The sequence below is a fragment of the Lithobates pipiens genome, unplaced genomic scaffold (assembly GCF_037356315.1).
Source record: "Lithobates pipiens isolate NorthernLeopardFrog02 unplaced genomic scaffold, aLitPip1_a1.2 Scaffold_3, whole genome shotgun sequence".
In the NCBI taxonomy this organism is placed as follows: domain Eukaryota; kingdom Metazoa; phylum Chordata; class Amphibia; order Anura; family Ranidae; genus Lithobates; species Lithobates pipiens.
Genome location: NW_027507790.1, coordinates 6,274,028 through 6,288,866, shown reverse-complemented (window position 1 = coordinate 6,288,866; position 14,839 = coordinate 6,274,028). Strand labels below are relative to the sequence as shown.

The following is a 14,839-nucleotide window of genomic DNA, read 5'->3' as shown; positions in this document are numbered from 1 at the left end:
GTACGACCAGACTAGAATAAGGAAGTTCATAGCCAGTAGCCAATAGCTGCCCTACCGCCGTTTTTTGCTTGTTGGACTAGCATACACGCGAACGGATTTCTCGGTCCGCCGGAGTTCCGTGAGAAAATTTAAAACATGTTCTATTTCTAAAGTCCGCCGGATTTTTGGCAAGCAAAGGTCTGATGGAGCCCACACAAGATCGAATTGTCCGGACTCATTCCGTCTGACTTTTGCTGTCAAATAGTCCGGTCGTGTGTACGTGGCATTAGAGATACAGGATGATTTATTCGTAGACACTGCTGTAAGGCAGCCTAGTATAACACCTCCGACATCATTTCTCAGTTTTTTGCTCTTGTGTTAAGGTAATCCAGGTTTTTTACTGCTGCCTGCTTCCCAGATGAAATTACTACTCGCTTCATGTTCCAGTGTGATCACAGGAAGGAAGTGTAAATCTCCCAATTGAGGCATCGGATATAAAAATCTGATCTAGGCTTGAACCTTTTGTTTTTTATCCAGCAAGATAGTCCAAATGCCAAAGTGCATTTTAAGCCACATACACACTTGTAGTTTTCTTTCATTCAAACCAGCAGGGCTGAATGAAAAAAACTGACAGCTCAGGAGGAGCCACTGTACTAACTATCCAACTATCCTACATTAGTACAGCAATCTCCCCTGTTGTTTTATTGTGTTCTGACTTGGGGACAGCCATTGGCTGAGAGCACTGATTGGGAGCCGATCAGCAGCCCTTTTTCGGTCATGCCCTTTAGACAGAAGCTGAGCAGAACGGCTGGCTTCTGTCGGACCGACCCCAGTACACACCAGGTTTCTATTGAACTAGCCAAGTTTCCTCCCAACATTCGGCCCATGTGTAGTAGGCTTAAGGGTTTCCTGTGCATGTTTATTCATCACGGATGTATCAAACACAAAGCAATAAGTTTTCCTTGCGGTTCCGTGTCTGTACAACAAAATACACAACAAAATATTCAGCCTCCTGTTTAGTTATGTGATGATTCGGGTCTGCTTAGACCTTTAGGCTGTTGCAGCACAGCCTGCATGCATTCTCTCACACCAAAACACACGAAACTTCTAATTTCAGAGAGACCTAAAGTGGTTGTAAACCTCAGAAATAAAATATGAACAAAGCATATCTTTCTATGGTATGTAGTTGTCTCAATTAAGAGCACTTCTGACAAGTTTTCCTGACACTAAGAGAAAAATGGTGACATGGGAGGGATCTCCAGCTGATTGACAGCCTCAGCTCTGTTCCTGTGTGCTGTGTAAAAGGGGGGGGGGGGCTGTCAGAACTTTGCAGAGTGTAATTCAGCTCTGCTCTCCCTTTTATTCTGACAGCCCAGACAACCTTTTTTTTTCTGAATTTTGAATAGATGTAGAGATGAGAACACTGCAGATAAACAGGTACAACTTATGTAGGAGGGTTTGTTTAATCTGTGTATCACCTGAGGCCAGTCACTTCACTGGGTATATGTAAGAGTTTACAGACACTTTTAAAGTCACTTCTAAGAGAAGCAAACCTATTTCTTTACTTTTTTCTGCATTTTAGCAAGACATTTTTTTTTTTTCAAGTAAGTTTTGGCTGATACTCAGTATAGCCTTGAAGGCTGTACCTAGACCGTACTTAGAGTAACATGCAGGACCAGCCTGTAATGTAATCTGTGGGCACTGTGCTATGCTGGGGCACTCTCTGGACACTTGTGTACTCTGTCCGGTAGCCCAGAATGCTTTACAGGTCTAAGGCTATGATGCATCATCAGATGGGATACTCTCCTTGAGGACTCCTGTGGCAGTAATATGGCCGCTGAAGGGGCAAAGTCTGTCTGGTGTGTGCTTGATGCTAGCATTGATTACTGAAGCCCATCCAGACTACCACTGGTGTGTAACTGGGGTTGTGCCTGCCTTAAAGGAACTGGAACCCTTACATGTGTATTCTCTCTTCCCTTTTGGGGGTTAACGTGTGTGCTGCAATGCAATAAAATGTGTCCGAGACATTCCTTCGAGGCGCTCTACTCAATGTGGGGTCTGTAACACTTTTTGAATTGGTTGTGCAAGCCTAGTAAGGACTGCAACATGGGTGCCTTTTTTTTCCCCATCACCTTCACTGCTTCTCTACACTTTTCCTGGGGAAAATTCCTTTCACTCCTTCCACGTGGGGCGGGCTCCACTGGGAGTCTGCTTGCCCAATGGGGGATTTGTTCACTGGTCCCAACTTAGCAGGTGGATGGCTGGTCTGTGTCTGCTCCACTTATGCAGAGCCGACAGACACATCCTGCTCTCCTCTGAGTGTAGTAAATGAAGCCTCATTCAAAATGATCTGGGGGTAGGGGTGGATGCCATCATCCTTAATTGTTGGATATTGGAAAGAGGGGAAGTGCTTGGAGGGGCTCTAAACATGCTCCACAGCACTACAAAGTTGAGGACTATTTCGGTACCCAAGGATTGAACCCGTTTAAAAGAAAAAATTTACAATTTATTAGAAAATAGACATGGTTAAAAACAGTTGGTACAAAGATACATACACTATGCACACAGTGCTGTGCACAATAATGAAAACAGGTAATAAACACATAAACCCTAATGAGCGGAAGCTGAGATGAGTATCCTGACGAGATCTTTACCACCACTTCTTCAGGGGGGTCATTATAACCCATGTCCGTTTACACACGCAGCTCCTTAGAGGTGAATAGAGGGTCTGATCGGGTCCACCAGAAAAACTGACAGGCGTACCTCATCGATCCACTCATGGGTAAGGGGCCTTACTTTGCAGTCAGTAGTATGGTAAATCATCAGTGCAAAGGTAGCGGTCCTGTAGATCTTGCCAGTTTAGGATCATCTAACAACCCACATCTTCCTCAGAATATTCTTTTAATTCCTTCAGGAATTGCTCCCTTCTCTGTTTTGTCCAGTAAGGAATACAAGTGTGCTCCCTGTAGGTTCAGTTGCTTCTGTGCAGTCAGCAAGAGATCAAGAGAAGGGTAGCCCACCCCTTTTGGATGAGCTGGTACATAAGGTGGCTCAATCTGCTGTGGTACAGTAATGCCTAAGCTTCTGCATAATATCTCAATATTTGTGGACTAGTACTCACATGTTCATACCTGGAGCAACCTACATCAGCTGTCTCTAAAAATACTCCTGGGTTCCCTTAATAGTCCCCAGCCTTCTGCAAATTCCCCTGTGCACTTGCTTCTGCAACCTGTGTTGTATAGAGAGTGACCTAATCCTGATAAGGTGTTTACTCCTCCCAAACAATCAGGCCAGCAATATTCCTTGTAGTGGATCTGGCTATTTCCTGTCTTAAAAAGACTCTGTCCTTGTGGAGAATATTCCTGTTGTCATGGTTATGCAGTAATCTTCCTTTGTCTGCTTACCTCTCCTCATGTGTTCTGACTAAGAGGCCAGCCACTTCCACCTGGTGGTTTTTAAAACTTCTCCTCTAAGCATGGCTCCACCCCAGGCCCTATCAGGGAACCCTATATTAACCTGTGCACTGCAAGCCAGCGGTGCTGATCAACCATTGTGTATTCACTGTGTGTTTGGCTTCCTGTTTCCTGCTTGCCGTGTGCTCTACATTTGTCTCTGTTACCGACCTTGGCGTGTTCTTGACTATTCCTGTCTGCTCGTGTCCCTGACCTTTTGGCATGTCCCCGAATATCCCTGTCTGCCTGTGACCCTGAACCTTTGGCGTGTACTCTGTTGTTCCTGTCTGCTAGTTGCCCTGACCTCTGCCTTATCCCTTTACTATCCTTGTTCCAGCCGGTTGTTTCCTTCTCCTATAGTCTACCGTGAGCTGTGAGACCTAGGGGGCGCGACCTGGAGCCAGACTGTAGCGCAGTCCATCCTCACCACTGGAGGCTCTGGTGAACATCTGCTGGCTCTTCGACTCCAAACCCTGGGGAATCTATGCTCTAGCTCCAACTGGGATCTGTGTTAATGATCCAGTAGACCTGCTTCCTGAACCTCCCTGGGTACAATCCGCAGCAGTCAGTCCTAGGGTCCATTATCTTAGTGGTGCACTTCCGATTCTTACAGCATCTGTGACCTGACACCTGTGTTCTAGGATCTTGTAGATAAATGTCTAGAAGCCCTTTTCTAAGCCTTATCTAGGCCATACACGGTTCGAATTTCGAAAGAATTTTCTTTCGAAAATCGTAACTAAGAATTTTCGTATGAATTTCGCACCATTAGTGGGCTGCAGCAACAGCCGATTTTCGTGCGGAAATAAAATTTGAGGAATGGGACATGTTGGAAATTTTTAGAAAAACAAACGATTTTCTAATCAATGATGGGAGAATCATGCGAGAAACGTAATAAGAAAAGAAAATTTACGGAGATAAAAGAAAATGTACGGAGATAAAAGAAAATGTACGGAGAGAAAAGAAAATTCCCAGCCAAGAAAATTCTTTTCTGTAGCAACATGAGGTGAAATTGAAGGCTTGGTCGGCCGAATTTCGAAAATCAATGGTGGCATCATCGGATCACAAAAAAAACAAATTTTCTGATTTTGAAAAGAAAATTTGTTCGAAATTCGACCGTGTATGGCCTGCATTATTCACCTTTGCAGGCCCTGCCTTACAGCCTGCCATTACGGCCATGTCCATCTGCCAGACCTTGGATGTCCAAAATATGTCTAAGGATCTTGAATCTATCCTAACCGACCCTTTGTCCTTCAGCAATTGGAGATCATGCCTTTGGCCCCACTGTACAGTGTGGAAAGGCTCTTCTTCTTCTCATTCTTCCTTCTTCCTTCTTTCTTCCTTCTTCTTCTCGTGATTGATTATCGATCTACACTGGGGGAAACTGTTTTATTTTACAGGGCCTCTGCTTTTAGAAAATATATAATTGTTTGGGGGTTTAAAGTTATTTTCTAGCAACAATGCCGCTTTTAACATTTGTTTAGTCATGCAAAATATGACTAAAGTGGTTTTAAAATACTGTTCATCTCTTGTAAATGTTGAAATTGTTTTATGAATCATTTTATTTACTTTTATGAACTATAATTTCTCTAGGTAGTCCAGAAGTATTTATCGGGAGGATTGTGTGGTTACGATCGGGAAGGCTGTCCTATTTGGTATGATGTCATTGGGCCTCTGGATCCAAAAGGGCTGCTGTTTTCTGCTTCCAAACAGGACCTGATTAAGACAAAAATGAGAGATTGTGAACGTATGAATCTGGAATGCCGTCGTCAGAGTGAGAAGGTGAGAGATCCTAGAGCATGACAAGCTTAAGTTTAAAAATTGTTCCTAATTTTATACTTCACACAAATCTTTTCTCAGTAGTCACATTCCGTATGAAACTAGTCATCGAAGGTTGCTGCACCTGGTCTGTAAAATCCACAAAAAACAGAATGACCCCTTTGTGCTACTATGGCTATGAAAGCATCCAGATGCAGAGATCTGTTATAGTAGGTTTAGGAAGAAAGAGTCCTGACATTACCCATGAAATGACCTGTGAACAAAAAGTCTGGGCTGTCTTATTGCTTTGGAGTTGCCCTAATGCTTCATTGCAATCACCAACATGGAATAAATAAGTCCAGGCATTTTCCACTAGAACATGGCATAGCAAATGTTTTTCACCCATTTATCTACCTAAATAAAGCTGAGGACTCAATATAGGCTGATGTTACAGAAAATTTCAAACAAAAAGTTACACAGATTTAAAGTGTTACCCAAAAAAAAAATGGTTCCTGTTCCTTTAAAGCATGTTATACAGCACAGTGCTTGTGCTGTGTAATTTGGCCCCTTGTATCACCTGAAATCATTGGCGGATCCTGCCCGATTCTGCTCTCCCCCCTGTAAACTGACCACAGTTTATTATGGCTGATGAGCCCTGACACCGTGGTCAGTTTACATGCCTCCATCATCTGCAGCTCTCCTGTACTCCTCTTCCCCCTCCCTCCCTGCCTGTCAGCTTGTGACAGTGCCTGCCCCCTCTTCTCCTGCTGCTGAAATAACGTAATGTTTCATATAATCCTGTGTGTTTCGTTACGCTATGTGCCCCAAAAATGCTATACCCAATTTCAGAGTGCCGCTTGGCGCTCACATGAACGGCTGCCTCTCTCCTCCTCTCATCTTGACTGACGTCAGCGGGAAAATCTCGGCCCTTCCTGCTCTAGCTGTCAGTTCGAGAGAGGAGAGAGGCAGCCGGTCACGTAAGTGCCAATCGGCGCTCTGAATGCAGGTATAGATGACATTTTTTTTTTTTTATAAAACAGAGACTGGTGCACATAGCATAACAAAACACACATGATTATATAAAGATGTCACTGTGGCTTAACAACCACTTTTAACAAAGTTGTATAGTGTCTTTCCCCCCAAAGCAAGCACAAAATACTTGCCTATCGTGCTGCCCATGCCACCATCTACTCTCTGGTTCTATCCACTGATCTGTATGTTACTGCTGGACACGGGGCTGATGGAAGGAGCCACATAGTGTAGCATGGACCAGGCATCCGGCATTCCCAAAAAATGTGCCAGATGCTGAGGGTAGACCCCTGCTTTATGTAGTTGTTGGTAAATCTGAAGAAGAAAAAGAGTAAAGTTAGTGTGTATGTGCAATTACTTTAGATTTTATATTCAAATGAAAAGACCTGTTAATATACTTCACCCAAAATCATTACTATCTTTATAAATGACATATTGATTTATCAGCACAGTATCTCAAATAGCACAACGCCCAGGCAAAAATTGTCTCTTTTTTTGTCTTTGTAGCTGGGGAAAAGAGTTGAAGAAGTTGTGATGATCTATGATGTGGAAGGTTTGGGACTTAAGCATCTATGGAAACCAGGGGTGGATTTGTATGGGGAGGTAAGCATAGCATATACAGATATTTGGTTTGCAATATATTTTTGAGAAGGCACTACTATACCTGATGTGAAGCTAACATTCAGCCTGTACCATATATATATATATATATATATATATATATATTGTGACATTGGGGTGATTAGCTCAATTGGAAGATGCATTTTTTAGTCCACATCAGTCAGGCGTGTATGGTTAAGGGCCTGGTAGCCCACGTTTATTAGAAGAAAACAAAATATTAGTCCATCCAGTAATCCCACGCAGGGGTCCAAGCTTAAATTAAATACAGCAAAATCAGAACGAAAATGCTAGCCCACCTGGCTACTCTTCAGCAGTACTGCTGCTATAGGTACTTGCCCCGTCCAACAAACTGCTTGGACGCACACAGCTTCCAACCCTTCGACACACAGCACACGGCTCCTTGGACGCACACAGCTTCAAGTCCTTCACACAGCTTTGGACATGCACAGCTTCAAGCAGCAAGCTGCTCACACACCACCATCCTACACAAATCCCCTCGTTATATGGGCTGTGTGCAGCTGGGCACACACCCTGCTCGCTAGCCTCAAGACCCGGACACAGGGTTGGAGATCCCGTCCCACCCATAACTCTCAGGGATCTCCAAACTACAGAATCCCATCTGGAGCTAGCAAAACCTGGAGAAAACTGACAGAGCAGTTGTCTCCATTTAAACTCTACACTCTGTAGTCCTGCAGTCCGCAGATATGCAAACTCTGTGTCTCCTTTACCTCTAATTTCATAGGGACAGAGCCTCGCTCTGTCACAATATATATACACCTGTGTGCACATGTTTATGGTCAATTTGTCATTTTTTTGGAACTTTTTTGATTAAACGACTAACTATAAAATTGGTATATAAAAAAAAAATCCATGGCATACACAAGTGATACTGGAATGTTTTCTGCAAATTAACTGACAAGGTTTTTATTGCTCTTTTTTGCTATTTAACTGTTATGGCACTATGAGAAGTGCTTATAATGAGTCTTGGCACGCTTGAATTTATAAATCATCATATTTTAATATTTTTGCACACGTACAGATTTTGTTTTACATACATGTGACACTATAGGCATGACAACACTTTCATGTATGGGCACTTAAAGATTAAAAATCTTTTGTGTTGAGCAAGTGATCATAATAGAAGGCTATTCATTGGTTACATCTACTGTATATGTATATGTAAAAATCGAATAAACAAAATAGCAGTGATCAAGTGTACCTTCTGACACCACAAGCGTCACACACAATATTTAGAGATTGTGGTGGGTCATGTGGATGGGTGTTTTCCTGCATTTGACGTGCATTTATAAATGTGGGTCATCCAAATCCCAGTCCAAAGATTTTTCTTCCTTGTAACATGTAAATAAAATTTTAACAATGTGTAACCACCAGTGCTGCTGTCACTGATTACACATTATTGATATTTATATTTTTAGTTGGATCAGTCATATGCAATGGCAGCGCCTTCAGTCATTCCGAGCCTGCCAGCTGTCTAAGGGAAATGCAAACATTAGTAGTGTGTGAGCAGCGGCGGTGGGGCCTCTGGCTACGCATTGTGGATATTCATATGCTGGCTTTGAGCAGCAGTGGTTGCCAATAGAGTCCAAGTATATTGTATGTATGTAAATGTTAGCACAAATGTTACACGTGTACAGTGTATAAACTACAAACAACCTTTTTCTGCTTTCGTCAAGATTCTGCATTAAAAACTGTATGCCTGTGTGCATGAGCTCTGAAAGTGAATTTTTACAGCAAGGTATCTTCCTAAGGGCTTCCTTGTAAAAAAACTCTTTATGCAAATAGCAAGAACAGTTATTGCAATTCTATGTTCTCCAGGTCTTGAAAATGTTTGAAGATAATTACCCAGAGGCACTGAAGAGACTTTTTGTAGTTAAAGGTAGGCTATACATAACTATTATAATACAAGTATGAGAATAATATGCTTTATGGTGGCAGTACATGGAAGATCCTTCAAAAATCAATTATCTGCTTGTTTTATATATATATATAATCCATGCAAGCCCAAAGCTTCTCAGATTAAATGCTTCTCCCTCAGTCATGGTTTCTCAGGCAGAAAGAGGGAAAGATTCCTGTGCAGGTTCTCACATCGAATCTGAATCGCAGGCGTTCACACTGCACTCTGCGAACCGCTGCAGGTGTCAATAGAAAGTTCATGACACCCCCAAATCGGTTTGCAGAACGCAGTGCTAACTGTGGAATCGGATTGCATGGGTCTGAACACCCATTCGATCCAATTCCAGTGTGGACCAAAAAAAGGGTCCTGCACAATTTTGGTGCGAATGTGATATCAGCCATACAAACTGCATAGCTGAATTTGCATCGCACAGACATCATATGTGAGGGGCACAGGATTGTGGTGCAAATCTCATGCAATGTCTGTAATTGCAGAAGTGGGAACCCAGCCTCATTGTAGAAAAGTAATTGTGGTTTCTACTGGTTGAGAGTTCATAACTTTTACAAACAATTGTATGTGTAAACAGACATTTACCAGCATACGTAAAGTAGATCTACAGACAAAACTTTTTTTTTTCATTTTGGATAGAGTAAGGGAGGATTATAACCCCTGTCAAGTTTTATTTTTTTGCCATCTGTCCCATTGGGGAAATTTCTCTTCACTTCATGCCCCATAGTCAAAACAAGAAGTGAGATGAAATCCCTCCAAAGTGAGGGAATCCCTGGTTGTCACCAGGGTCAGGCCACAATCAGTGTCCCCATTGGAAGGTTTCCCCTCTATTAGTGTTCTGGAGACCACCCACAATATAGGAATAAAAAAATTAGTTTTTTCTTTAATCCTTCTCCACTCCATCCAAAAATTTTAAAAAGTGTTCCCTTCAGTTATACTTTCAACATATCATCAGAGTAACGCCAGAGATCTGTGCTATTCAGAAATTGTCAGTAGCAGTTGCTTAACACCCACAGATTGCTTGACTGTAGGAAAATGGAATCTTTAGTGAGTTCCAGTAGTGTTTGGGTACTTTTTCAGAGTATTAGGGTCCACTTACACAATTGTGTTGTGGTAATGTAAAGAGCAACATGCATGGTTTTGTGGTGCCATTCCTTTTAAATGGCAGCACAACACACTAGGGTGCAATGCACCTGCTTTGCACCACTCCACAACACATGATACTTTGTTGTAGTCTGTTACAGAATTTGGGACACTAATAATTTTCAGGATGCTGTGGTGTATGTATTCAATTCAATGGGCTGCCTTACTGCACCGCACATTATTGCACCACACATTAATGCCTAGCAAAAAAATGTAAATGGGCCCTGGGTGCCAAACTCTCCTGAGGAGTAAGAGCTTACACTTCTCTTTAAATGGCAGGTCTGTTATCTGTTTTAATGGGAGATCTTCTTGTCCTTTTTCTATAAATTGAGATTTAAGATTTCAGAATTTATTTGGCCATACATTGATTAACATTCAGCCAACTACTGCTGGCTTAGACAAACCTTAAGCAGTGCATGGCCCTGCCAGCACCACTGTGTTCAATAAAAGTCAATTGCTCAGTTGACTTTTGTTGACAGAGTGTGCTGAAAAAATTGTCGGGTGAACAGCGATCGCATCCATTTAGATGCAGACACTGTTTGGGTATTCTGACAGCTGGTGACACCAGCTGCACCTTTCACCAAAGCACCCTGTCCCCATGTAAATGGGGACAAGGGCCTCTTCCCCACAACCTTGGGCTGTGGTTGTGGGGATATGTGTGTGGGGGGCTTATCAGAATCTGGAAGCCCTCTTTAACAAAAGGATCCCCAGATCCCCCCCCCCCCCCCCATGTGAATGAGTACCACTACTCATTCTCCAAAAAAGTGTCACATGTGAAACAAAACACAGACAATTAAAAATCAAAAAATAATGTACAGTGCCTTCAAAGAGTATTCATACCCCTTGAAATGTTCCACATTTTGTCATGTTACATCCAAAAACGTAAATGTATTTTATTGGGATTTTATGCGATAGACCACCACAAAGTGGCAAATAATTGTGAAGTGGAAGGAAAATTATAAATGGTTTTCAAAATGTTTAACAAATAAATATCTGAAAAGTGTGATGTGCATTTGTATTCTGCCCTCTTTACTCTGATACCCCTAACTTAAATCTAGCGGAACCAATTGCCTTCAGAAGTCACCTAAATAGTAAATAGAGTCCGCCTGTGTGTAATTTAATCTCAGTATAAATACAGCTGTACTGTGAAGCCCTCTGGGGTTTATTAGAGAACCTTAGTGAACAAACAGCATCATGAAAGCCAAGGAACATACCAGACAGGTCAGGTTGTGGAGCGTTTAAAGCAGGATTAGGTTATAAAAAAATATCCCAAGCTTTGAACATATCACGGAGCACTGTTCAATCCATCACCTGAAAATGGAAAGAGTATGGCACAACTGCAAACCTGCCAAGACATGGCTGTCCACCTGCACTGGCAGGCCAGGAGAAGACGGCATTAATCAGAGAAGCAGCCAAGAGGTCCATGGTAACTGTGGAGGAGCGGCAGAGATCCACAGCTCAGGTGGGAGAATCTTTCCTCAGGACAACTATTAGACATGCACTCCACAAATCTGGCCTTTATAGAAGAGTGACAAGAAGAAAACCAACGTTGAATGAAAGCCATAAGAAGTCCCGTTTGCGAGAAGCCATGTAGGGCACACAGCAAACATGTGGAAGAAGGTGCTCTGGTCAGATGAGACCAAAATTTAACTTTTTGGCTTAAAAGCAAAACGCTATGTGTGGTGGAAAACACTGCACATCACCCTGAACACACCATCCCCATCGTGAAACATGGTGGTGACAGCATTATGTTGTGGGGATGCTTTTCTTCAGCTGGGACAGGGAAGCTGGTCAGCGTTGATGGGAAGATGGATGGAGCCAGATGAAGGGCAATCTTAGAAGAAAACCTATTAGAGTTTGCAAAAGACTTGAGACTGTGATGGAGGTTCACCTTCCAGCAGGATAATCATTTTCCCTCCACTTTCACACCACACCGCCCATTGCATTGGCGGTAAAACGCGGAGCATTTCGGCCGCTAGTAGGGCGCTTTTACCCCCCGCTAGCGGCCGTGAAAGGGTTCAAACCGCCGGCAATACGCCGCAATAGCAGCGTTTTGCCGGCGGTATTACAGCGCTGCCCCATTGATTTCAATGTGGAGGAGCGGTAAACACACCGCTCCTTCACCGCTCCAAAGAAGCTGCTGGCAGGACTTTTTTCTGACGTCCTGCCAGCGCACCGCTGTAGTATGAAAGCCCTCGGGCTTTCACACTACACACAATGGTGCAGCTTCTTTAGGGTGGATTGCAGGCGCTATTTCTAATGCTATAGCGTCTGCAAAACGCCCTGGTGTGAAAGGGGTCTCGTGCCACTTTGTGTTGGTTTATCACATAAAATCCCAATAAAATACAATTAAGTTTTGGTTATAACATGACAAAATGTGGAAAATTTCAAGGGGTATAAATATTTTTCAAGGCACTGTAGTTCCATTGTCAATCATGATGCACTACTGGACCTGGAAAAAAAAGCTCTGTTTTCATTAATGGCTAACCGCTGTCTGCCCGCTCCTCTGTCTAACAGTTCCTAAATAGGTAGGGGGCTAGCCTGTGACCTGATGATCCTGCCTCTTTTGATGTCACAGACCCAGCATGAAAACAAAAAACACAAAACGCATCAAAACACAACACTTGCATTTCTTGCGGGACTCTATTGAAGTCTATTATACCAGTGACGTAGCATGGGGGGTGCCGTGGCCCCGGGCGCAACATTTAGGGGGGCGCAATTTCCTGCCAGTAGTGTCACTACTGGCTGCCTCCTCCTAAATTTCATTTCCTGTGTCCCCGGCTCTCCAGCCACCAGCCAGAACAGTAATCACAAGCTGCCGGTGTCTTCACCACCTCCTCCTCCTTCTCCTCCCCCTCTTCCAGACTCATGCAGGACAAGCCGGTGAGGAGGAACATGAACATGGACTGGGGAGAGGCAGAGCAAGAGAGACAGAGGCAGAGAGAGAGAGAGAGTCAAAGGCAGAGAGAGAGAGAGAGAGAGGGGGGCAGAGAGAGAGAGAGAGGGGGGCAGAGAGAGAGAGAGAGGGGGGCAGAGAGAGAGGGGGGGAAGGAGAGTCAGAGAGAGAGAAAGACAGAGGCAGAGAGAGAGGCAGAGAGAAAGAGACAGAGGCAGAGAGACAGAGGCAGAGAGACAGAGGCAGAGAGAGAGAGTCAAAGGCAGAGAGAGAGAGAGGCAAAGGCAGAGAGAGAGAGAGAGGCAAAGGCAGAGAGAGAGAGAGAGGCAAAGGCAGAGAGACAGAGAGAGAGAGGGGGGCAGAGAGAGAGAGAGAGAGAGAGGGGGGCAGAGAGAGAGAGGGGGGAGAGAGAGGGGGGAGAGAGAGTCAGAGAGAGAGAAAGACAGAGGCAGAGAGAGAGAGGCAGAGAGAAAGAGAGAGGGACAGAGAGACAGAGGCAGAGAGAGAGAGAGACAGAGGCAGAGAGAGAGGCAAAGGCAGAGAGACAGAGAGAGAGAGGGGGGCAGTGAGAGAGAGAGGGGGGCAGAGAGAGAGAGAGGGGGGCAGAGAGAGAGAGAGGAGGGGGAGAGAGAGAGGGGAAGAGAGAGTCAGAGAGAGAGAGAGGGGGACAGAGAGACTGAGGCAGAGAGAGAGGGGGACAGAGAGACTGAGGCAGAGAGAGACAGTTACTGTAGGCAGGACAGTATAGTGGTCAGCGTAGTGGATAGTATAGTGGTCAGTTTAGTGTAGTGTAGGGGACAGTATAGTATAGTGGTCAGCGTAGCGTAGTGTAGTGGACAGTATAGTGTACAGTGGTCAGTGTAGTGTGTAGTATAGTGGTCAGCATAGTATAGTGGTTAGTGTAGTGGTCAGTGTAGTGGACACTATAATATAGTGGTCAGTGTAGTGGACAGTATAGTATAGTATAGTAGATTAGTGTAGTGGTCAGTATAGGAATCAGGTAGGTCAGTACTATTGTATTTGAAGGAACTCGGGGAGTGCTAAAAGTCCGCAGGTTAGGGGGCGCAAATTACTTGCCTTGCCCCGGGTGCTGACAAACCACGCTACGCCACTGTATTACAGGCAAAACACAATCTGATGCGGGAAAAAGTCCACGACCCTTTCCAAAAGGGCATAGATATGAACGTGTATCCGTCGGAAACCATGTTAAATGAACTGTAGTGCAATTCTGCGAAACAGAAAATGCCCAAAAAACGCATAGGTGTGAACGTAGTCTAACTGGGAATGAGGAAATGTCTTGTTAGAAGGTTTACTTGTCTCCTCAGTAGTGTCGCAGAAGTAGAAACCTGAAAGAAATTACAACTCTTCTCCACTTTAAACAAAACAAAATGCTGGCAATAGGCTTTAAAAATATTAGGTACCTCAGAAAAATACTGTACTTCAGTAAGAAAAATTCAGTTTCCAAACATTTTCTAGCTTGTGCATGTTTTAAAAATGTATTTTGATTTCCTGTTCAGTAAGACTGATCATTTTAGCTATTTTTTTTTTTTTTTGTGGTGCAGCTCCTAAACTCTTCCCAGTGGCATATAATCTTGTTAAACATTTCCTGAGTGAGGATACAAGAAGAAAGATCATTGTGGTAGGAGGTATGGATCTTTTTTTTTTTTTTTTTTTTTTTTTTGGAAAAGGTAACCACTAGCTTTAGTGACCCATGCGGCCACTTTGAGATCCAGTTGTACTATGCTATGTTGGCAAAAATAACATTTGATGAAGAAATTGATGAACTATAAATGCAAACAGCTTTTAATTATGTTTTTCTTTTTATTTTAATAAACAATCCAATAGTAATTCAGAAAGTGAGAATGTTGTCTTTGGAGGGCTTGCATACAGGTATACATTAGGTAGCAGGACTTGCTATACATTAAAAAGACCTTCCAGCCATACTACCAAAAGTAATAAGCTGGCTTTGCATGACCAATGTTTGCCAAGTAAGCCACCTATAGTCTCAAATGGGCAGCCAGATGTTTCTGTACAATCTGA

At 43.4% G+C, this 14,839-nt stretch overlaps 1 protein-coding gene across 1 annotated transcript in view; it reads left to right on the top strand.

The window, feature by feature from the left end:
• SEC14L2 (SEC14 like lipid binding 2) overlaps positions 1 to 14,839 on the top strand; it is a 73,654-nt gene that overhangs the window by 30,404 nt on the left and 28,411 nt on the right. The window contains exons 5-8 of the mRNA XM_077461200.1: positions 5,022 to 5,210; positions 6,723 to 6,818; positions 8,673 to 8,733; positions 14,362 to 14,445. Of these exons, the coding sequence (XP_077317326.1) occupies positions 5,022 to 5,210; positions 6,723 to 6,818; positions 8,673 to 8,733; positions 14,362 to 14,445 (430 nt within the window). The remainder of the gene's footprint in view (positions 1 to 5,021; positions 5,211 to 6,722; positions 6,819 to 8,672; positions 8,734 to 14,361; positions 14,446 to 14,839) is intronic.